Source organism: Rhinatrema bivittatum, chromosome 11 (assembly GCF_901001135.1).
Source record: "Rhinatrema bivittatum chromosome 11, aRhiBiv1.1, whole genome shotgun sequence".
Lineage (NCBI taxonomy): Eukaryota > Metazoa > Chordata > Amphibia > Gymnophiona > Rhinatrematidae > Rhinatrema > Rhinatrema bivittatum.
Window position 1 is genome coordinate 87,090,575 of NC_042625.1, and position 24,819 is coordinate 87,115,393.

At 42.8% G+C, this 24,819-nt stretch overlaps 1 protein-coding gene and 1 non-coding gene across 8 annotated transcripts in view; both read right to left on the bottom strand.

Moving 5' to 3' along the window:
- The window catches only part of RCC1 (regulator of chromosome condensation 1), a 36,070-nt gene extending 13,751 nt beyond the window's left edge, over window positions 1–22,319 (bottom strand). The window contains exons 1-5 of one of the 7 annotated variants that reach the window (XM_029619654.1): window positions 22,240–22,319; window positions 17,553–17,583; window positions 3,484–3,570; window positions 1,343–1,530; window positions 715–894 (exon numbers count right to left, since the gene is read on the bottom strand). In XM_029619654.1, the coding sequence (XP_029475514.1) occupies window positions 715–894; window positions 1,343–1,530; window positions 3,484–3,562 (447 nt within the window). In that variant the 5' untranslated portion in view covers window positions 3,563–3,570; window positions 17,553–17,583; window positions 22,240–22,319. Of the gene's footprint in view, window positions 1–714; window positions 895–1,342; window positions 1,531–3,483; window positions 3,571–4,410; window positions 4,434–4,775; window positions 4,926–5,116; window positions 5,398–5,420; window positions 5,577–5,625; window positions 5,696–17,552; window positions 17,584–18,057; window positions 19,892–22,239 lie in introns of those variants that run through there. The other 6 variants (XM_029619656.1, XM_029619655.1, XM_029619657.1 and 3 more) reach the window with 6 other exon arrangements.
- LOC115073571 lies at window positions 16,977–17,197 on the bottom strand. The gene has a single exon (XR_003852056.1). It is a non-coding gene; the product is annotated as a small nucleolar RNA SNORA73 family (small nucleolar RNA).
- Window positions 22,320–24,819: the final 2,500 nt, after the last annotated feature.

Below are 24,819 nucleotides of genomic sequence, written 5' to 3' on the forward strand. Positions count from 1 at the left end.
ATAGAGAATCCTTAGCTGAAAAGGGGTAGAAACCATAGATGAAACTAACTAATCAAACATAAGCAATAAGGCTGCAACTGTCAGCATCCAAAACCACAGGACCATGTGCCAAGAAAGGAACTCAATAATAAAAGTCACAAAGTAATTAGAGGTCTGGAAACAAATCTAGCAAGCAATAACAGTAGTCCCCAACTTAAAGAGTGATCTTAGAAACATAGAAATGAGGGCAGAAAAGGACCAATGGTCTATTCAGTCTGCCCAGAACCTGCAGCACCATTCAGGTTACCCCCATGTAGCAGTCAGTTTTGCTTGACGTGCTTTGCTTATGGACTTGGCCATAGAAGCAGTCCTCTGGTTTTTTCTTAATGTCCGAGCATCATACCCCAGACTAAAAATGTAATGGCTCATGTTGGTTCCTCCTAAATCCAAATTTCTCTTTCCTTTCAGCTCCGCCCCCCTCTTTCAAAGCAGAGAGCGATGTTGCAACAGAGAATAGCTGACCTTAGACATTTTAGATGGCACCACCTTCTGAACATAGCATGTTTTAGGGAACTGTCACTAGACATTGGGCTGCATTTTTACTGTGTTTCAATTCTGCTGCATCCATCAGGTACATCAAATACAGAGGACTATTCTGTTTTACAGAAAATGTGAACATTACTATATAAATGATGGAGTTTGTGCAGTAAAGAGAAAGCAAAATGAGAAATATACCCGGAATGATCCACAGACAAAGACTTTGCCATCTTCTGTCAACATGGCTGTGTGGCTGTCACCTGCCGACACCTGCACTGCCACCTCCTGCAGCTCGACCTTTCCAGGTGTCATCTCAGACCCCTCTTCAGATGTTTCCCGTCCCAGAGCACCTTCATCATTGCAGCCAAATGTGTAGATCTGCAACAGAAAAGGAAGCAGAAGCATCAGCTCTTGGGGAAGTTATATTTTGCAAAGATTTGCCAATTCACCCCTTTCTCCCATTTAAAAAACTAATTATACTCAAAGATATGCCTTACCAAAATGCCTCACAGAAAATGAAAAAGTTGGTAAAGCAAGGGGAAAACAAGTATTAATGATGAATGTCTTCACAACCCTGCTGATCTATCACATGCAAGAGAACGAAGACATGTCACTGGCAAAACTTTACAATGGTATACTCCTAACTTAATAAATTTAATTCAAAAGCAGCAACCACAGTGAAGAGTTAAATGCCTCTTCAGACCTGCTTCAGCAGACAGGAGATCTGCAGTGCCCTGGGCAGAACTCTTGTACCTCACATCATACACCACAAAACACACTACCACACCTAAAGTACAGAGCAAATGTCCTGGTGAGTGGAACTTACGTTGCCCGTCTTGCTCAAGCACACAGTGTGCATGCCTCCCGCTTCTGCTTGTACTATCATCTCCGGAAGTGCCACGAGGGCGGGTCGCTTCCTCTCCATGATGTCCTCCCCCAAGCCAAGCTGTCCAACATCTCCCTGTCCCAGAGTCAGTACCAAGCCATCAATGGACCTGTGTGAGGGATGAGAGACTGACACATACCAAGGAAACAAAAAAGCTTAATTAATATTCAAAAAACAAATCCAAACATTATGCAGTAAGGAATCAGAATCCCTTAGGTGTATCAGATATGGGATACCGAACACACGTGGATATAGATGTTGCATTGCTTACATGTAGAGTATGGCTGGATGTAGAGTAGAGTACATGTAGAGTAAACCAGCACATGTAGAGTATGGCTGGGTGTAGAGTAGAGTACACCAGCAAAAATGCCATACACATTCCACAGAACATGTGCAGGCCAGATCGATAGTCACCTTAAGAAAAGCAGGACCACAAGTCCATGAACACAGGACTGAACAGATCCAGTAAAAGAAAAAAAAATCTACTTGACAAACAAACAATCTGGAAACATATCCTGGGTTATTTTTATATAATCACATTTAGCTCTCACCAGTTCAAATAAGTACTCCAAACAAGTTATGATTACAATAATACAAAATTTAAAAAAACCATCAGTATCATCATAAAATCATCACCACACAAATACAAATCATACAAACCCAACACTAAAAAAGCAAAACCACATATCAAATAACCTAAATTGGACCACCAACCATTTCAATAGATGAAATGATTACCATAACAATAACACCCCGCTATAATATCTCCCAAAAATGATTCAAGAGAAGTTGCTCTATTTACATAGTCGGCTCTAGCTAATCCAGAATGAGTTTTGGCTTGTGTATGTTCACAATGAATACAAATTCTGATTGGGAAAAAAAAAGAGACATATGAACAGGAAATATGTCAGTCAAGACCCAGCATTGCACTGCTGTAAGCAGACTAATTTTGCACAGTACCATCAGTCTTCTTTAACTCATACATAACTCGGATTTTTGCACATCAACAAGGTCTATGTACCCACATATCACAATTTAAACTACCCCTTTAATTATTCAAGATATTTATTAACGCTTTAAACATTCCTTACATTTATCCACGTCCTGTTGACGAGTTATTATTATTGTCTATGTAATATTTAATTTGTATCATTTATATTTATATGTTATATGTTAAGAAACGCTGTTTAATGTAACGCCTTTATTGCGACAGTTCTGTTCTATGTAAACCGACCTGATTCGATACTTGTATTGAGAATGTCGGTATATAAAAATCCGAAATAAATAAATAAGGATCATCAGAGAGAGAACCAAGAGATTATCATAACATCTCATATAAAAAAAAAAAAAAAAAGGAAGAGTTGAACATTTGTTTTGTATGCGTTACTGGGAATTCAATACATTTACACATGCAACACCTGAGTCACTGACAAGATGCCCAGAGCCATCCCCCAGGTGGAAAACCCAAGCTCAAAGTTGGGCTGTAGTTTAATTTCTTACTTCACGCTTGATATGAAAGGAAGACATAATAAAATGTCTCAATTTTCCTTCCCAGCAGTTCTCTCTCCCTCCAAATCTACTACATTTTACCAGCCTCTGACCAAGACCAGTCATTCTGGTCTCATAGCCACAAATCATAACAGAGCTTATGCTATGCTAGTGAACAGGGAAGCAATTTAACTAAATCACAAAATCTTTTCAGAAACAGCATCCTCTTCAAATTGTTTTGCATATATACTGTTACTCCTTTGGGCAAGTGGAAAGCAAATGTACTGAAATAATAACTAAATCATTGTAATATAGAAGGCACAACTAATACATTCAGATGGCCAATAATAATAAATGGTATAATTATTTATGCTTACACTGATCAAATCATGGCAGAAATTCAGAGCATTCAAATAGGCTTATTTCACAGATCCAATTTGTGGCACATCAGCATAGCCGACCCAAAGCCCCACTGTCTTTCGGGTTTCGCCTGGACCAGCAAGGTGGAAAGCGTTGCTTCTCAAAGCCATAGAGGCAGAGGTGCTGTACACTGAGCAGACAGGCCGCCGAAGAAAAATCCTAGAAATACTTACTTTTAACCTTCTTGCCCTCAGCAGAAGCGTGTGTGTCTTCCAGTGAAGGGGACCGTTTTACAGGTCTCTTTCCCCTCATTTTATTTTCTGTTAAAAGGAAACAAAAGCATTCATTCAGCAGCAGGGCAGTGGGTCAAGAAGAATCTTCATACACAAAAGCACAACAAGGAAATGGGAAAAGCATTTCCCAAACAAAATGACACGCAATTTTACAATTCTGGCGCAGCAGAAGTGTGGATGAAATAACATGCAAAAAGCAAATGAAGCAAGAGTGAGAAAAAAATCACAAAAAGTTAATTCTGGACAGATATCATCCATGCTTTCAGATTGCCTCACAAATTGTGATACAACCCCTAATTCACATTATATGTACCACCTGTAAGAACCTTAACATAAAGATAGTTAAGTTAATGATCATGGTTGGTAATATCCCTGAATCCATATGGCTGTCATTTTACTTTTTTTTTTTTTTTTTTTTATAAATGTTTTATTTCTTTAGGTCGCTTTGAGCTGTGGATTTTAGCAGCATATAAATCTTTCAAATAAATAAAATTGTATTGGGGGTGGGGGGGGGGGGATTTTATCCCAAAGCTCAATCTGCACAGTGAACAAAGAAAGCCTATTAATGCAACACTATGGTCATTTTTAATTTCGTGTATCAACTGAAACAGGTCTCAAATGTCATGTCTATATACAGATCAGACCTGCAATCAAAGCAAAATGGAACTCTAACCAAATCTAAGGAACTGCTGCCTGCATATCAGATTTTGTTACATCAACACTGTTTCATATGCTAAGTGAAAGAAACAAGTTCTTGCAGACTCAAGCAGCATTTTCAGGGCAGGCAGGCAGGCACTATTGAGCTACCACTGAAAAGGCACAAGCTAAATATACAATAAATTTTGAAACCATGCAGATTCACAATACCTTCTGCTAAAATGCATCACCATATCCATGAAATTACAGTGACACCACAGCAAAACAATAGAGTTGAACTGACATGCACTGCCAGGTACACAGCGTACTCAGCAGCTGACCAGAAAGAGCTGAAAGCAGGATGGTCTTTTCTCTGCCATCGTCTACTAGGTCACCATATTTTTTTTTTTAATAAACACCTGCTGCTGTATTTAATCCCAAACAAATGCTGCACGGTTTGGTAATTCAACTGGGATTTGAGATAGGCTGGGAAGGGAGAAACGAGGGTTTACAAAACAAGACATGCAAGTTCTGCGCGCAGTTTTTACAGAGAAGCAGTGTCTGGATCTCAATTACTGGAAGCAAAAACCACGTACCTCCATTTACAAGGAGTAATGCCAGAACTGCCTAACCGATATCGAACAGTCACCTACGTAAATGGAGTTCCAGCAGCCTCGCCTTTAAGGTTGCTACCTCATCCAGGTCAAACGAACAGACTAGGCTGATCCACTCCTGATTTTGACCTACTGCATAAAGGGATTTGTAGTTCTGATTATTTTTTTTCACTGAATTACTCCCGAGTCAATCGAAACTACATCTCCAGGCATGCAATGGGGCAAAACAAGGCCCCATAGGCCTGTTCGTTTGAGTACTGAACACACTGACTATACGGTCCCATCGCCCTGACCCGGCTTCACAACCCATCCGGTAATCTCACCCACGTGGGCCAGCGGACCCAAGCAGCAAATCCCTGTCTTCATCCTCTTGCCCCTGTTGGAGCAGATTGTCCCTCCCCACCCTGCTTCCCCTCCGGCGATTTGAATTTCCCGCCCGGACCGCGCAAGCGCCGCCAGAAAGATTCTAAACCGCCAGGCGAACTTTAAAAACCCGCAATCCAATAGCTAGGGCGCGCGCGGCCGCTGTACAGAGCGCCGCGAGAACTAGGCAACCACAGGAAAGCATGCAGTGCACGCGCGATCCCTGCGCGCGCAGCAGAACTAGAGGGCAAACGGAACGTTCACCTGCCAGCGTCCCTTGCGCTGTCCCAGGACGAGACGTGCCACACGTGCGCCGCCAGGGTAGGGCTGCCTACCGGCTGGAAGCTTCGTAAAGGTCAGGCACTTCCCCTTTCTATCCCACCTCACCAAGCCCTCCGGACAAGACCGAATCATTTTCCCACCCACGCTCAACACCACAGTGCCTAGGAGATGAGATCCTACAACTCACCGCTCTCGGCTCGCGTTGTAAAGACGAGCGCATGCGCACTAAGGGAAAAACTAGGGTTCCTCCCTCTTAAAGGGAAAACGTCCAGTTCTGTCTGATAAAAGGGTTATGACGGACAGAAGTATTATTAATAGACTGTCGTTACCCCGCAGTTGGAGGTAGACTAGGAAAACAAGATGGAGGGGTCTTACTTTGCTTCTATACTTTTTTGATCTAATGTCTTTATTTAGGGTAACAATGTGTTAAAAGACAAGATAAGCTGTATTTCTGATTTTAGTCCAGTGCATGCATGGTAATGTAGTTCTAGTTACCTCTTTTTCAGGACAGGACCAAGTTTCTTGCATCTCAGCAAGAGTTAGAAAATTATATGGCAATGTTTATGTGACATTTGCATTCATTTATTTCATTTACATTCCTATATGTACACTGGGCCTTAAGCAGTTCAAAAAATGATCATACATAATAAAATCACATTAAATCATAAAACAGAACTAAAACTCTGTACAAGACACATAAAACACAGAAATCTAAAAACAAAACTCAGCAGACCTGTACAGCTACATACTTCAAAAGCCTGCCTAAACAAGGTCTTCAACAGTGCTTTAATGTCTTAGAGGCCAAAGCATAATATACTCCTGAGGGGTTTCTGTGCAAAAAAATTTAAAATTCTGCATACAAAAACTTAAAATTCTGCAAATTTGATATTGGTCAAAATAACACAAATTACATGACAGTCTTTAAGTAATTACATTTTAAATTAATACAGAAAAAAGTTATTACTTAAAGATACAGAATTTTAAATATTATGAGTAGAATTTCCCTAGAAATTCATTGTAAGAGTGTCCCTTCCACTCCCTCTCCCTACTCCCCTGGCCACTTTGCCCTCTCAGGCCCCAACTCCTCCACCTGCCAGTATCTCTCCCCTCCACCTCTAGGCTCAACCCCTTCAATATCACCAGTCTCAGAATTTGACCGTTCTCAGTACTGACCCTCACACAGGCTCCCACTGTCCCTCCCTCTCTCACATACATGCTCCCTCTCTCTAGTACACATACACATACCCTCATACAGGCTCCCTCACTCTCACACACACATCCCCTCATACAGGGCCCTCTCTCTTGCATACACACCCACACAAGCTCCCTTTCTCTCTCACACATACATCCTCACATAGGCTACCTATGTCTCTCTCACGCACCTCTTCACACAGGCTCTGTCTCACACATACACAATCCCTTCACACAGGCTAGCACCCTCACATACAGACAATCCTTTTTTCATACACACAAGCTCCCACACACATACACACTCCTTCACAATCTCCTCATATAGGCTCCCTCTCTCTGGCACCCCCACTCAAGCATCCCCCCCACTCTCTCACCTCCCATCCTCTCTTACACCCTCCTGCTCTTACCTCCTCCCCTACCCCTGCTCTCTCACCCTCCTTTGCTCCCCCACACCCTTTTCCCTCTCTTCTCACCTCACACACACACACATTCTCTCTCACTGGGGCGTTCATCTTCATTGCGAGCTGAGCACACTCCACAGCACACGACGGCCTTCATCTTCGCCATGAGCGGAGCGCGTCCTGCAGCACACTCGGACCTTCATTTTCACGTGCTCCGTTCGCGCCATACTGGGGTCTCCTTTGCTATTTTCTGTGGAGGGGGAGAATTCTATGCAAATTCTGCACTCCGCAGTAGCACAGAATTCCTCCAGAACTAAATATAATGTGCTCAGCCCAGCTCGCAGCCTTAAGCTCTAGAATAACTCCCAAAGCAATAATGGGATTAACTCATCCAAACCAGCTCATCGTATGTAAATGCCATGTAGATGAGGCTATTACCCTCGATGCAAAAAATCACCTTGAGCCCGGCCCGCACATTTTAACAAGCAAAAATTTACACCAGCCTCTGAACTGGAATTAAGTAGTGAAGCACCCCAAAGCTCCACAGAAAAGCAAAAAATAACTACTTTTCTGTGGTTTCTCATAGAAACATAGAAATGACGGTAGAAGAAGACCAAACGGCCCATCCAGTCTGCCCAGCAATCTTTCACACTTTTTTTTTTCTCATTCTTATCTGTTACTCTTGGCCCTTAGTAACCTTTTGGTTCTATTTCCCTTCCACCCCCGCCATTAATGTAGAGAGCAGTGTTGAAACTGCATCTAAGTGAAACAGCTTAATTAGTTAGGGGTATTAACCGCCACAATAAGCAAGCTACACCCATGCTTATTTGTTTACCCAGACTATGTAATTCAGTCTTTGGTTGTTGTCTGTATATAGATCATCTTTTCTTCATTCCCCCTGCAGTTGAGGCAGAGAGCTATGCTGGATATGCATTGAAAGTGAAGTATCAGTCTTTCTCCCCTGCCATTGAAGCAGAGAGCTATGCTGGATATGCATGAAGTATCAGTCTTTCTCCCCTGCCGTTGAAGCAGAGAGCTATGCTTGATATGCATTGAAAGTGAAGTATCAGGCTTATTTGGTTCAGGGTAGTAACCGCCATAACAAGCAAGCTACTCCCCACTTTTTTGTGAATGCAAATCCTTTTTTCCACATTTCCTCATTGCCGTTGAAGCTTAGAGCAATGTTGGAGTCACATTAACCGTGTGCATGCTTATTGAATTAAGGGTATTATCTCCAGGTAGTAGCTGTCATTCCCACGAACCACCAACTCTTCATTCACATCCTATAGACTTTATGGATCCACAGTGTTTATCCCACACCCCGTTGAAGTCCTTCACAGTTCTGGATGCCTCCGGAAGGGCATTCCAGGCATCCACCACCATATCCGTGAAGAAATACTTCCTGACATTGGTTCTGAGTCTTCCTCCCTAGAGTTTTAAATCGTGACCCCTGGTTCTGCTGATTTTTTTCTAACGGAAAAGGTTTGTCGTTATCTTTGGATCATTAAAACCTTTCAAGTATCTGAAAGTCTGTATCATATCACCTCTGCTCCTCCTTTCCTCCAGGGTGTACATATTTAGATTCTTCAATCTCTCCTCATAAGTCATTCGATGAAGACCCTCCACCTTTTTGGTCACGGACCGCCTCCATCCTGTCTCTGTCCCTTCGGAGATACGGTCTCCAGAACTGAGCACAATACTCCAGGTGAGGCCTCACCATGGACCTGTACAAGGGGATAATCACTTCCCTTTTCTTACTCGATATTCCTCTCTCTATGCAGCCCAGCATTCTTCTGGCTTTAGCCATCGTCTTGTCACACTTTCACAGACTTCAGATCATTAGAGACTATCACCCTAAGGTCTCTCTCCTGCTCCGTGCACATCAGCCTTTCTCCCCCCATCAAATACAGTTCTTTCAGATTTCCACACCCCATGTGCATGACTCTGCATTTCTTGGCATTGAATCCCAGCTACCATATCTTCGACCACTCTTCCAGCTTCTTTAAATCCCGTCTCATTGTCTCCACTCCTTCCGGTGTGTCCACTCTGTTGCAGATCTTAGTATCATCCTTAACAGACAAACCTTACCTTCTATCCCGTCCGCAATGTCGCTCACAAAGATATTGAACAGGACCGGTCCCAACACCGATCCCTGCGGCATTCCGCTTAACACTGCTCTCTTCAGAGTAAGTTCCATTTATCATCACACATTGTCGTCTGTCCGTCAACCGGTTTGCAATCCAGGCCACCACCTTGGCACTCACTCTTAAAATTCTCATTTTATTCACCAGTCTCCTGTGCAGGACCATATCAAAAGCTTTGCTGAAATCCAAGTAGATGACATTGGGCACTCCTTCCTTGATTCAATTCCCTAGTCACCCAGTCGAAAAAGTCAATCAGATTCGTCTGACAGGATCTTCCCCTGGTGAATCCATGCTGCCTCTGGTCCAGCAATTCTCCCGACTGTAGATAGTTCACTATTCTCTCTTTCAACAGTGACTCCATCCCTTTTCCCACCACCGAGGTGAGGCTAACTGGCCTGTAGTTACCAGCCTCCTCTTTGCTCCCACTCTTCTGAAGCGGGACCACCACCGCTCTCCTCCAGTCACTCGGCACCACTCCCGTTTCTAGGGATCTATTGAACAGGTCACACAGCGGACCCGCCAGCACATCTCTGAGCTCCCTCAGTATCCTGGGATGAACCTCATCAGGCCCCATGGCTTTGTCCACTTTCAGTTTCCCCAGCTCTTCCCACATATTCTCCACTGTAAACGGAGTTACATCTACTCCACTCCCCTCCAGTTTCTTGTTAACTAGCGATGGTCCTTCTCCTGGGTCCTCTTTAGTGAACACCGAACTGAAGTATTCGTTTAATATTTCTTCGTCTCTCGCTACACATTGATCCTTTTCACCTTTCAAATTCACTATACCACTGAACTTTTCTCCTTTCTCTGATGTATCTGAAAAATGTTTTGTCACTTCACTTTACCTCCTTGGCAATCCTTTCTTCCGCTTGACTTTTTGCCGTCTTGATTACTTTCGTCGTCTCCCTCAGTTGTACCTGATATTCTTCTTTGTGCTCCTCCCTTTGGGATCCTTTATATTTCTTGAACGCTGTTCTTTTAGCTTTTATTTTGTCAGCCACCTCCTTTGAGAACCAGATAGGTTTCATTACTTTTCTGACAGCAGTAGGAGGAAGCAGCATAAAATTAGGTTAGGAAAACGGACACTCACTTTACAAATGTCCGTTTTCCTAACCCATGGCTTGCACGCATTAGGAAAATGGACGCTTGTTAATTGAACGTCTATTTTCCTACTCCACAGCTACAGCTCCTGAGTGCCCAATGCTATGGAGAGACCAGGGATGCACAATTTATCCCTAGTGCATCAGCTGATTTTCCTATTGCATCGGGCACCCAGGAGAGGGAGATGGGCACACGTTGAAAAATTATGCACCCAGTTTGGAAGCATGTTTGTTTTTTTGTGCTTGAAATTGCATCGGCCCCTTAGTACACATTGAGGCCGAGCACACCGTTTAGCCCCCATTTGGCCACGCAATTTTGACGCGCTATTATTACCCCTTATACTGTAAGGGATAAAAGCGCGTGGAAAACATGCAGCCAACCCCCCCCCCCCCCCCCAAAAAAAACTAATAGCGATCATCATATGCAAATGCATGTTGATGAGCCTATTAGTTAGGCACCCGCAATACAGAAAGTAACGCTTGCCAAAGACAGGAGTTAATTTCAGACGTACTGGGCAAGTGTACAGAACAGCAGAAAAAACTGCTTTTCTGTACACCCTCCGACTTAATATCATAGCAATATTAAGTCAGAGGCTCCAAAAATTTAAAAAAAAAAAAAATCAATCTGCCTGCAGCCCAAGGGTTGGAAAACAGACGCTCAATTTTGCCGGCATCCATTTTCTGAACCCGTGGCTGTCAGCGGGTTCAACAACCGACGCCAGTAAAATTAAGCGTCTGCTGTCAGACCCGCTGTCAGCCGCCGCTTCCGCCAATAAGGAGGTGCTAGGTACGTGCCTCCTTATTAGCAAGGGCCCTAATTTAAATAAAGAATCGCATGCCCAGGAGAGGTGCCTGCGCACGCGTCGGGAGAGCGAGCGCTCGCCTCGGAGCGCCGGCTCTCCTGCGGACTTTATTGAATTGGCCTGATTGTAAGCCAGAGTTCCTGTGGCAAAGTACTAGGGGTGCAAATGAGAATGAGCTCTCTCAGGTCTCAACTAAATGAGCTTGCCAGAGGGGACATCTAGCAGACCCCGTTGTAATGATCAAAGTAATCTGGTGGGATTGTATACATGGAGCATGGCATCAACCTATGCAAAAGTTATGAACTAACAAAGCAGTCTTGTACTTAATCCACCACTCAACTTGCAACCAGTGAAAATTAAACTTTTTTTGTTTCTGTTTGTTATTTCCATTCTACTATTTAACATTTCTATAGAGTACAAACAACACATAAGAGACTGTCCCTGCTCAATAGGGTTTACAATTTCATCAAGACAAATATGTAGGGCAAGAGACTTGGGGAATTTTACATAGTAAGACAAGGGTTAAAATAAATTGAGGCTGAAAGTATTTCTATGCATTCAAATAGACTAATGTAGCAACTCCACTACATTATGGGACAACTATGTATGTTCATTTGTTACCCTCTTAGAAATATTTTGAGGCAGGTTAAAATATTTTAAACAAATAAAAACTTTAGATTAACTTTAATGCTGTAAAATTGTTACACTGGACTCTTGAGATGGTAACCTAAACTGGAGAGGGCATGCCTTAGTAGCTAATGTGAACTGGGCTAGGAAGCAGGAGAAGTGAACCATAAAAGGCAATCCAATGATATTTTCTGGTAATGGTAGCATTTGCTCATCTGAATATAGAGTAAGGGATTCTTCATGCAATATTTTTTCACTGTCACAATACTAACATTATTTATTATTTCCAAACTTTTGATATTTTTTTCCCAAAATGGTCTGATTAGCAACTCCATCACCTCAGGAACAGAAAAATGCCATGCTGGGTCAGATCAAGGTCCATTGAACCCAGCATCCTGGCTAACCATGGCTAGGCTAAGTCACAAGTACCCAGCAGATCCCAAAAAAAAAAAAATGTATTACTTGCAGTAATGTCCAAGGGGCACAGCCCTGCAACCCAGCCCTTCTAAAGATGAAGATTTTTATTTTCCAAATTTATAAACCTCCTCTCCTGCCAATGCAACAAGGCAATGCACAGTTAAACCTCAACAAAATTAACATATAAACAGACATCAGCAAACAAAATATACAGTTAGATCAGGTAAATACTTTAGAAAAAAAGTTTGTGAAAGACAAGAGTAATCATCTATTAATCTAAAATCCAAAGGCAGTGGACAATGCCTCTTGTTTGGACTCAACTATTTTAAGCAAGGCTTACTGAGAGGAGTATAGGGTTCAAACAGGCTGATGACGACAGATATTGTTTGCAACATAAGATGGCCCACGGTCCAAGCCCCCAAAATATTGCAAATAAGTTTTAAAGTCAATTCCATAAATAATAGGTAATCCATGAAGGATCTTTAGCACTGGTTGAATGTAATCATTAAAGCCCAAATTTTCAAAACCTCTCACACGCAAAAACCGGGGAATACACGCTTTGTAAAATGCACTCTGTGTGCACACGGGCCCAGCAAAGCGTGTATTCCCCGATAGGTGCCAAGCTATGTGAAAGGGGCAAAGCAGGGCAAAGGCCCTGTCCGAGGGAAGCGTGTGCTGGCAGCCGGCCGGCGCACGCTACTTACTACTGCGTGGGGGAGCAGGTAAGTATAAAAGCAAAAAATAGAACTAGGTAGAAAGGTTTTAGGGGTCGGAGTGGAGAGGGGAAAAGGGAGGTAGGGTAGGTAGAGACAAGGACTGAGGGAACTGGGGAAGGCCCTATAGCATCACCGCACTTTTATTTAAAAAAAAAATCCCTCCCCCCCCCCCCCCCCAGTTCTGCACGCAAATCAGAACCCAGGCACGCATGTTATAAAATAAACATGTCAGGAACTGCGCTCACATGAACGCCCATGCGTTTTTAAAACAAAATCAACCCCAAAATGTTTAGTCTAGTAATTAGATGGCCTGCTCGATTTTGCCCCCTTTGCCAGTACATTTGGCATTCAGGATGAAGCAAATCATTACAGCACTGTTTCTTTTTCATAGACAATGAAGGATCCAAGCATACTCCTAAAATCCATACTAGAAACAAGTTGAATTATAGGGGCGTTTAACTGCATAGGAGGGTATTTAAGCTATAGAAATTCTGCCTTATGGTCAAGTCTTCAGTTTGTTACAAGATAACCAAGGCTCAATATTTTGTAAACACTAGTTTACATCAGCTATAGATTCAGCTGCTAATACCCAGGTAACGATAGATTTGGATGCCATCCATGTATACAGTGTATGAGTATCTTGCCCTTGGGATCCTGTTAGGTAATTGTGACCTGGATTGGCCACTGTTGGGAATAATGGACTCTTGGTCTGACCCAGTATGACAATGTCCTTGACTACAGACCTTTGATTTATGTAATTTTATCTTCCCTGGGACTTAAGTATTTTAGTCATATTTACCTGGAAAACTTTGAAGTCAGTTTTTTTTCTCTGATTTTTCCCATTTTTGTTATAACACCAACAAATTCCCAGAAAAAAAACACAGTACTGAAAACAAAGATCCCTGCCTATGACAAGTCCTGGGTTTGATAGCACATTACAGCTGCAAAGGATAGTCACACTGTCTACCATCAAGAAGTGGAAGTTAGGACTAGACTATGTCCAGATTGGACTGGTTCCACCATGGAATAAGCTTCCCTCTCAGTCCCAGCATGAGACACTAAGCTGTGATCTTGAATGAGGTGAATACAGGCCATGAACAAGGACTAGAATGGTTACAGAGCATCCTATCCATGCTTCAGATGCAAGTCTTCTTAAACTCAATGTACATCATGTAAACCAGTGATTGGAAAAAAAATAAATGTACTGTAGTCAGAATGTGTCTTGCTAATCTTGTAGTGGGCAGTCCTCCAACTCTGGACTTGTGCTGGCGGTTTTGAGCAGTTACCATTGCCAAGAGCCACCGATGACCCCATCCCTGGTACATGCTCCCCCAAGCATGTTGTAGAGTGGTGGCACTCCTTCCTAAATCACTGCCACAGCCCTAGAGCAGGACTTTAAGGCTACCAGTCTTGCAGTGTATGCATTGGATCAGGTACACACAATGCCCATCTTCATGGGGCATAAACAGGTCTGATGTTAGGGGTAACCATGTAATGCAACTTAATTTTAAGATCTCTTGCATGGAAATACAAATACTTATTGTGGATATCCTGAAATTTAGAACTGTTTGCACTCTTCACCGAAACACTTGTACCAGGCCCAGTGGTAATTTCTAAAAAAAATAAAATGGTAGAGTGCAACCAGGAACAACTTCCACTTTACACTCCCCCCCCCCCCCCCCCCCATGGTGTTTTACTATGCACTATGGAGCTTTGCGTTAATCAATAGTATTGTGTTTATAGCTATAATGAAGCCTGAGCTCTGATAGGAGTTAGGCCTCATGATACTCAATTTATCTTCTTTGTTACTGAGGTGTGCTGTTTCAAATTTGTAGCTTCATTTTTCAAGGGAGTAAACAAATGATCTATTTGTTAACAGATTTTTCCAGTATGCTGGAATCTTTCAGTGAATTACATATTCAAAAAGGTGGGATATAAATCCAAGTAATAAAGAAAAATAAACGAAAGGAAGTTAAAAAAAAAAAGTTCAGGGTTGTTGACCTGGCAGAAAATCACCACTGACCAGGCCTCATGTATTTACCTTTCCATCAGCTCCGAGAATTGGCCTCAACATTTAAAAAACTAGACATCGTAATTGTTTATTTTGAATTCCAAAAAGGTGGCTAAATATATACGCCGATTTAGCAAGACAGGCACAAAAGAAAAGGAAGCTTTTTTGATTCTCAGGCCAAAGTTCCTGGAATTAAGAGCAATATTCTTCCTAAAGTTTCCCTGCAAACGTTTAAATTTATTTATTTAGGTCTTTTTTATACCGACACTCATGATACCAATCATATCGTATCGGTTTACAATAAACAGTGGTGCAATAACATTAAAATTAACAACTTCGTGAACAATAGGCTAGGAGAGAGGGAGAGAGTGAAAAGTTACAATAAACAGGGGTACTTGAACTGGGAGGAGGAAAAGCCAGAGTAGTGGCTAGCATAGAAATAGGTAGTATTTAGTCTCAGAAATAAATAATATACATATATACATAAGGCTATAATAGACTCTAATCAACTACCAGAATGCCTCTTATGTTTTCTTCTTACCTTACACCATTTTTGTCTGACAAGATTATATTACCTATTTTATCTTCTTCTTCTATTGCTTAGCCAGTTGGATCTTATTTAATTTCCTGAGGTAGTGAAAAGATCACGTCTATTGTGGACTTGAAATGAGTCAAACATTTTATATAATTTCTCTTTCTTTATAACATAATTGTGTAAAAATTTGTCTGAGATTACAACTCATGTATTCTTTTCTTGAATGTAACTGGTAAAATTCAATAAATAAAAACTTAAAAAAAACAAAAAAACTAGACATGCGGGAAAAGAACAGTTATATTAAGCACACAGTTCACAGAATGGATTTAAACCCAATTTTATTTTATAGGATTCAGATGTAAAATTAACCTTGCACAGACATCACAACTATTTAAATGTTCACCTGTTGTAAACAGCCATTTTAATGCAGAGAATGTTAAGGAAAAGTTAAGCTGGGCAGTTGATCAACATTGGACACTTTTCCTATTCTGAAAATTTATTTATTCTATTTGTAATCTGCTTTTCCAAACTCTAAACAGAAAAACAATAAAACCAGATCTAGATTTTGAATGGAACACTTCAAAATACAGTTTAGAAAACAAAGTATTTGATTTTAGCAAACCCAAATCCTTTAGAAAAAGCTGACTATCAAAAAAATGCAGCACACTCACATTTCCTGAAGTCTCCTGGTCTAAAACTGGAATTCAACTGCCTTGAGACATGCATGCTTCTAGCAAGGGTTGATTAGCATCTCCTCTGAATACATCAGACAGTGCATTTCAAATCTTTCTAACACAATCATGCAGATGGTCATGCAAGTTTGTCAGAATATCCACGATGGGTCAGAACTGAACAGCAGGGACGTGCCCCATGTTATTGACTCATCCACTAGGGCTCACAATAACTTCCATGATGCTTTCTTCTGTGTATTAACAGCAAACACAGCTTCCTGTGCTGGTTAAGAGGCAATCAGAAAACACCCTTTTTTTTTATAATATGCAGATTCCCAAAAATCAAAATTAACAGAACAAATATTCTGCCTGCAACTGGCAGAACAGAGCCAAAACAGTCCTTAAATGTGGGATTTTGAGAACACAACTTAATTCAGTCCTCTCTTTTCAAGCCTCTTCCCCATCTTACCTGAGGAAAAATAAAGATAAAGTTCAGTTAGAGGGAGAAGGAAGAACGCTGGTCTTCAGCAGAGCTGAGCAGTTGTGTGGATGGGCAGACTAGATATATTTCTCTAGTTAAACTAAAATACATTGTATATTCTTACTGGTTTATTCTCCGTTACAATTTACAAACACACTCCTACGAATAAATCCAGTGCTGTAAATTCTTGTCCTGCAGCGCAGGCGGGGCCCCAAGGAAGAAGAGGACCCATTTGCAGCTGCTCCCTGTTCTTCTGAGGTGGACCCCCCTCCCCATAAATTTGGGAGGCCCTTTCCAAAATTTTTAGTTTTAACTTAAGCCACCAAATAAGTCATACATAATGAAATACTATTTTGTTAGTTACTTTAGTTCCTGATAAACTGCTATCATACTACAAAATACAAAGCTTAAGACACAACTGAGTACATATCCTCTACAAAAGGATGTATCCTGCATGGTTTGTCTCCTTAGTCATGGTCCAAGGACTCCAAGGAGTTTTAGGAATATACAGGATGAAGCCCTCAGCAGCCCGGAGGCCGGGGACTACCTTGCTCTCCAATGTTGTGGAATAGGACCATACGTCACGGAGCCCGGGGGCTCTGCGCTCCCATACGCCACATGGACAGAGCCAAGAGAGCAACCTCCTTGGATATCCACATTGGAGTCTCTCATAGCAAAGATTAAAATATTTAGAGAAGTCGCTCCCTTCGTTTCTCACCTCCCAATCAATTAAAAGTTAACTGCTCTCTTTATCCGCCATCTAGAACATCTGGCGACATAAGTACTTTTCCATAAAAAGAACTATGGTTTTAGCCTAATGGTCTTTCTAGAAGCACAGTACCACCCCTCCCCAAATATCCAAATCAAGCTGACATTTATGTCCCATCAGGTACAAGCAGAACTCTGGAAGCTGGCAATGACTTAGAGTGAAAAGAAATCTGCAAACACAATTAAGAAACAAGGCATCCATATCTAGGAATTTATTTTAAAGCACACCCACAAGGGGACACCACTTACCTGATTATGCTTGCAAACGCAGTCTCCAATGCTAAGAGAATGAAAAGAGAAAGATTAACAGATGTTGGTCCCTGCCACAACAGCGTGGGAGACAGACGAAACCTCAGTGGACCGTCCACCGCCAGATTGAGAAGATTCGCAAACCACGGGCGCCTCAGCCACTCCGGGGCCACGAGAATCACTCTTCTGGCGTGTTCGATGCAACATAGGACCTTGCCCACCAATGGCCATGGGGGGAACACATACAACCCTCCCCCCCAGAGAGACAGGCCGTACAAACTCCAACAAGGGAAATCCGCGCGCACGCACTGCCACAGGCAGAGCAGGCCGCACCACATGGCATATCCCCGGGCTCGATTTTTGGCTGCCCGAAAAAAGAACCGCAGCGATCGGAGGGATTTCCCGGTGAAACAGGCCGAAAAATGGTGAAAAAAGCAGCAAAAACGGAGCGAATACCCGGCAAGTTTCTAAAATGTTTTACAATTTTTTAAAATTTACTTGTTACCTGGAAGAAGGCAGGCTGGCTGAGGGTGAGAGAACAGAGACCCCCGGCATCACCCTTGGCTACAACAGATGTAGGGTCCCCAACCCTCTGCAGCCTCGAGTACCAGGGGGGGATGGTCCTACCAGGACCTGACAACCCCCTGGGAGGCTGGACGCTGTGCACTACTTGCCTTGCTGAAACTTTTTTTTTTATTTAAAGGAACCCTAACCAAGTTCCCCTAACAAACCAAAAGGCAGTACTAAGCAATAAAAAGGAGAACTAAACCACCCCCTAAACTTAGCACCACCAAGAGACACTAGGCTTTGCACCTCCACCATCTGCTGGAGACAGAAGAATACTGGCAGCCACTAGGTGGCACCTCAGGGGTATAGGACAGAGTCCGTAAAGTCTTCTTCTGTCTCCCATCTGCTGGTGGGGAGGCAAAACCCAGCTGTCCTGGACTGATCCGGGTACGTACAGGGAACAAGGCATTATGCCCTCCTAATCACCTCCTTATGTCAGAGTCACCAGAAAAATGTTGATTTTTCTCTTAAATAAACAAAGCTGAGCAGTCTTGAGCAAAAGCATAAAGGAGCTCAAGTGTTGCTGAGGGACAGAGATCTGTTCTCTTATGCTGCCCAAAGTTAGCAATAACATGTCAGTCAATCTGCTGTTTGTTTCTGCCATATCCTTATACTGTTTCTTTTACACTTCCTCCTTCTTCTTTTCTTCTGCTGACATACATTTCACAAGCCGCATGCCTATCACAGTACTTGGTTTATACATATTTCCTGGCACATATTCCGGGAACTTTAACGTAAACAGGGGTTTGTGCACGCAGGTCTAGATACACTTTTTTAGCAAGGTGGTTTCAGGTAACTTCCATTGCCTTCTTACTGGGCTTTTTACTATTCCTCGTAACATAGCAGGTTTGGACAAGTACTTTGAGTAAAGGTCCATAAAAAATTAGCAGCCAGGTAGATCAGGAAAAGCCATTGCTAGACCTAACTTTTAGGATCATATAAAAAAAAAAACCAAAAAAACACCTTTTAGGATCTGCCAGGTACTTGTGACTCAGACTGACCACAGACAGGATGCTCAACCTGATGGACCTTGGTCTGATCCTGCATTCTGTACTTTTGGACTGTTAACCTGTCTTTCCAAGGAGCACGCAGGTGGCTTACAGTATTTCTGGAATTTTCTGCCTTAAAGAGCATACTACCTATGTGGCTACCCAGCCCCAAACCCATAATCGCTCACACCAGAGGCACTGCTTGGTACTTAGGCTCTGAGCTCAGGCCTACAGAGGCTGGTTCTCCTATCCCCTAGAGATTTTAATATTCAATCTATCATCCCCTCCCCCCATCAAGCATGATCCTGTAAAAAAATACTAGTGTAACTGAGATCCTGCTGGCCTGATAGGATACAGTTTTAAAAATTCTCCCCAACCACCACCATCCTCACTCTCACCCATTTACTCTTCTCATATTTTCCCATCCTCTCCAGTGTCTCCTTCACCTCCTACATGCTTCCTCCATTATCCTCTTTCAGATTCACTCATCCCTAGTCATCCCCTTGCACTTCCCCTCCCCCAAAAATCTCTGAATCCCTCATGAACCCTCATCACTTCTCACTTCTCCTCCCCAGTCACCAAACCCCCATCACCAGCTTTCTATCACTTTCTACTCCTGGAGGAATTCTGTGCAAAAAATTGTAAAATTCTGCCCAATTAACTGTTTTTGTATTAATTTAAAATGTATTACTTAAAGATGCAGAATTTCCCTAGAAATTCACTGTAAGAGTGTCTCTTCCACTCCCTTCTCACTACTCCCCTGGCCACTTTGCCCTCTCAGGCCCCAACTCCAACCTGCCAGTATCTCTCCCCTCCACCTCTTAAGCTCAACCCCTTCCACTATCGCCTATCCCAGAGTTTGACCCTGTTCTCAGTACTGCTCCTCACACAGGCTCCCTCACACACACTTCCTCTTATACAGAGCCCTCTCATATACACACCCACACAAGCTCCCTTTCTCTCTCATGCACACACCCTCACACAGGCTACCTATGTCCCTCTCATCCACCCTTTCATACAGGCCGTCTCACACATACACAAGCCCTTAACACAGGCTAGCACCCTCACATACACACAAGCTCCTAATCTCTTACACACATACACAATCCTTCATGAACTCCTCACACAGGCTCCCTATCTGGCACCCATACAAGCACCCCCCCCCCCCCCAATATCTCACTTCCTCCTGCTCACCCCCTTGCTCTCTCAGCCTCGCCCCCCCCCCCCCCCCTCCTCTCACTGGGGCCTTCATCTTCACGTGCTCAATTGGCAGCATGCTGGGGTCTCCTCTGCCATTTTCTGCATAGGGGTGGAATTAGCACAAGTTCTGTGCTCTGCAATAGCAGAGAATTCCCCCAGGACTAACTTTCCCTCACTTAAATTCTAGGTCTGCCCCCCTTCATCACGGCTCTCCCATAACTCTACTCCCCTCTCCCACCTAGAAGAGGCATGGGGGTGGCTTGTGGGAATGACAGCTACCACCTGTTGATTAATACCCTTATTCAATAAACACACACAGTTAATGCAACTCCAACATTGCTCTATGCTTCATAAGAGGAAATGTGGGAAAAAGGATTTGCATTCACAAATAAGCATGGGAGTAGCTTGCTTGTTGCGGCAGTTACTACCCCAAACCCCCAAACCAAATAAGCCTGATACTTCACTTTCAATGCATATTCAGCGTAGCTCTCTGCTTCAATGGCGGGGGCGGGGGGGGGGGGGAAGATAAGATTTACATTCAGACAACTACCAAAAAGGACTGAATTGCATAGTCTGGGTAAGGAGTAGCTTGCTTATTGCGGCAGTTACTACCCCTAACCAATTCGGCTTGATACTTCACATTGATGCAGCTCCAGCACTGCTCTCTACATCATTGGTGGGGATGGAAGGAAATTAGAACCAAAGAGTTACCAATAAGGGCCCTGACTTCAGTAGTCAGAGTAACAGATAAGTATGAGAAAATAAGTGTGAAAGTTTGCTGGGCAGACTGGATGGGCCGTTTGGTCTTCTTCTGCCATCATTTCTATACTGCAGATCACCTGGCTACAAAAATCCCCAGGAAAGCAAAAGGTGTCAGAACCCAAGTCTAAAAGCTGACTTCAGGAAAACGTTTCCATGAGCAGCAGGCTACAGGAAGGAGCAATAGCCATTTGTACTCACTAAGCCCTAGGCTGGGCTGCAAGGGCATCCACACATACACAACACTTTTTTGGCACCCTACTTACTGGTGGCAGCTTTTACCAAGTCTACCTGCCTTAACTTCATGGACTTTCCAGTAACTTGCTCAAACCTTTTTTAAATCTCAGCCTCGACTATATTCTTCAGCAACAAATTCTAAATGCTATAGCTTAATTATGTGTTGAGTGAAAAAAAAACCCACACCTTTCTCCAGTTTGTCTTATATCTACTACCCTCAATTTCATGGCTTGTTCCATCTAAAAGCATACATCCCTAGTTGTCTATTCTATGCATTATGTTCCATAAGTCAGTCACAAGCTCACTGCATTATTGATCAGGCCAATCCAACTCTTGTTTAAGGAAAATCAAAACCACATGCCTACAATAAAACAAAGCCAATAATAAATTCAGTCTCTCTGTAAACAAACCCACCTACCAACTTATCAGCAAAATGTTTAAAGCTGGAGTGAAAGTGTTATCAATTGAATGATGACTGACCCCACCCTTCACATTTTAGAACAGCCTTTGGGATTCCTCAGGCCGGTCTATTCCCAATGGGTCATTCACCCGACGGGCACAAAAACCCCCCAAAACCCCGATCTGGATACTCATTCGTTAGGGTCGGTCTCACAACCAGAATAGAGGATCCCGCGGGACTAGAATGAAAATCACAGCTTTACAGCAATCACTTGGGACGAACACGAGGTACAGCAGCCTGCAAAACCCCACAGAACTCCTTTATTCAATGCTAGAGCGCGAGAGGAAGGGATGGCGGGAAAAAAATAGTTCCTTCCTCGGTAGCTCTCTCGATAAAAAGCAGAGAACAGATATAACGCCCCGGGGGGACGACGGACGGACAAAGTGCCAAAGACCTTGAGCCAGACAAAGAATTAACCAGAAAGCCATGCAGAGCGTCACAGACAGAAAACAATACCACTACTAGCATCCCTCACCTGTGCAACCGACCTCCACGCCGCAAAAAGAGCGAGCGACCCAGCGCGCCCGCCTTTTAAAGCGCTTGCGAAGCATCGCGAGAACTCAAAGGAGGGGCGGTGCCAAGCCAGCTCCAAATCATAGAAATGCAAAAGGAAGGCGAGAGTAGGCCCATAGAGAGATAAGGCGGGCAATGGCGTGATAGAGCGTCGACACAGCTTGTGAAGCCCTTTGGGACAGTGGAGGACTGCCGCCAGGCCCGCGAGAGACATGTTGGGTGTAACACGCGGGAGAGAGGAAAGAGCATGGCTGTGACGCTACTTTCTTCCTGCTCTCAAGAAAGGGAGACGTAGGGCTGATCTGAAAGAACTAAATTTAAACAATATCAAAGCACAAAAAAAAAAGTACAAACCGTTCGAGGTATTAAAACCAAAATCAACTACGCTGTTTTTATGCTTTTAATTGTTGCTTCCCCTTTAATTCATTTATAAACAAGTGCCTGTTGGAAAGGTGCAGTAGATGCTTCAGCATCTCCCCCCCCCCCCCCGCCCCGCCTTAAACTAAGTGCTTGGGCAGCACTAAGTAGTATTTAGTACCCACAATCATTTTAAAAAGTTGCCCATGTCTATATCTCGAGACATTTAATTAAACGAATTCCCTACCACTGTTCAGGTTCCTCAATATTTTTAAAAAAGTAAAGTTACTTTATAAGAGTGGTTTATAATCTTTCAGAATTAGAGGACTGCATACTTAAAAGGGACAGTTGGTTTATTAAAAATATCCAAGACTTGTAAAAGCACAGGGTGATTTAATTTATAAGGCCAGTTCTAAATTTGTCTAGAAAGAACACAACAGAAAAGTCATGTTTTGTTTTGTTTAAATAAGGAAAACAAATTCCAACTCAGCATTGCTATACTATATGTTATTCTGTTTAACCTGTTATATGTAAAGCCTGTTGCTAATTTACTGTTTCACTGTAAACCGAGGTGATGTATAACTATATGTACCACGGTATATAAGAATCTATAAATAAATAAATATATATATATATATATATATATATATCGCTAGCACCAGCAGGCTATAACATAGCCTATCAAGGCATAAAGCAATTCCTTTAAATGTGTGGTAGTAGGAAGAGATTTGGCCAAGGGCTACCAGTGTGAGAGATAAGAAGCAAACACACCATTGCTCTTGGGCATAATGATTCTTTATTAGTGAACTTAATCAGTGAAAGCATCAAATACAGTTTGCAAACCGGGCACATGCAGAATAGTAGGCACAAACATTTTTTTCAGTAGTGGCTTTTTATATTCTTTTTCTAGGAGGAGTTCTACTTTCCCCTCCTTATCACTCCATCTTGTCTTAACCACACTGTCTAGCCTTTTCTCTCTTATGCCTCTGATTTGCAGCTTTGCAAATCTCTCTCCTCCCCCCTTTTTTTTTTTCCCGCTTGCCATTGCTGGCCATTATTTCTACATGCCATTTGCAAAAGCTGTCTCCTTACATCTTATCTGCTTATATGTCTGTTGACGCATAATGTACAAAGAAGAGAAGGGAGGGGGGTTTATCTCGTGCTCTCTTCCACTGTCAGCTCTTGGTACAGAGAGGCCTGTATTACTTTGGTCAAACGGGCCTAAACAATGGTTTCAAGCATGACTGAACAGTTTATGCAGGTTTTCTCCACCAAGCCAGGTAAAAGGGGAGTGGGTTCGGGGGGCTAATCTTGTGTCTTCCACTAGTGTTCTGCCAAGATAAGGTCTGTCACGGTTGCCCGGTAGACCTGCTCTGTTCAGACGCATCTAGTGAGTTTAAAATGTAGGCAGGAAGCTGGCACAAGTTGTCAGTTTTCCTTTTAGTAGCTACACAAGATTAGCTTTTCTTTTATAACAGACCTTAAAAACATTTCAATTTCTTCTTTAATTAATGAGAGAGTACAAAATCATTTCTCACACCAGCTAACCTCGCTGTACATGCAGGTCAGTGTAAAGTATCACCTAACTCCACCGCTCCTGCCAGGCTGCTCAATGGATAGTATCTTTCACTGTACCAAACCCAAGAAGCTAAAATAGATAACTGCAGACTTTTAAAGAGGGAATGCAATTACATGTAAAATGTATAATTATATTACCTCATTAGATAAGTGAAAAATACATACTTGTCCTCTGTACATTACTTGTCCTCTGCTAGCATATTACACAGAAAAGATCAAGAAATAGGCTACTACAAATGTGGTTTCTTCTTGGGTTCAGGGCTTAAGTTGTAGGGTAACAGCCTGCCATGGTGAGTTAAGTTGGGCCTGCCAAAACGTTGCCCAAGGGTAGGGCCTTTGCAAATTCTTTTGCTACTTGCACCGAGTCACACCAGTGAACCCCCCTGAGTGGACCAGATTTTTAGGTAGGCAGGGTAAATTAAAGCAAATTTTACCTGGCGTTTTGCAAGCTCTCCACATATGGGGGCCAAACTCCCAATGCATGACTGAAACATTTGCGGAGTAGTCCTGAAAGATGAGCAGCCGCTGACCTCCATACAAAAGTTCCTTCTGTTGTCGGTAAGTGCACAGGATCTGTACCTTATGGGCAAAATTAAGAATTTTGGCC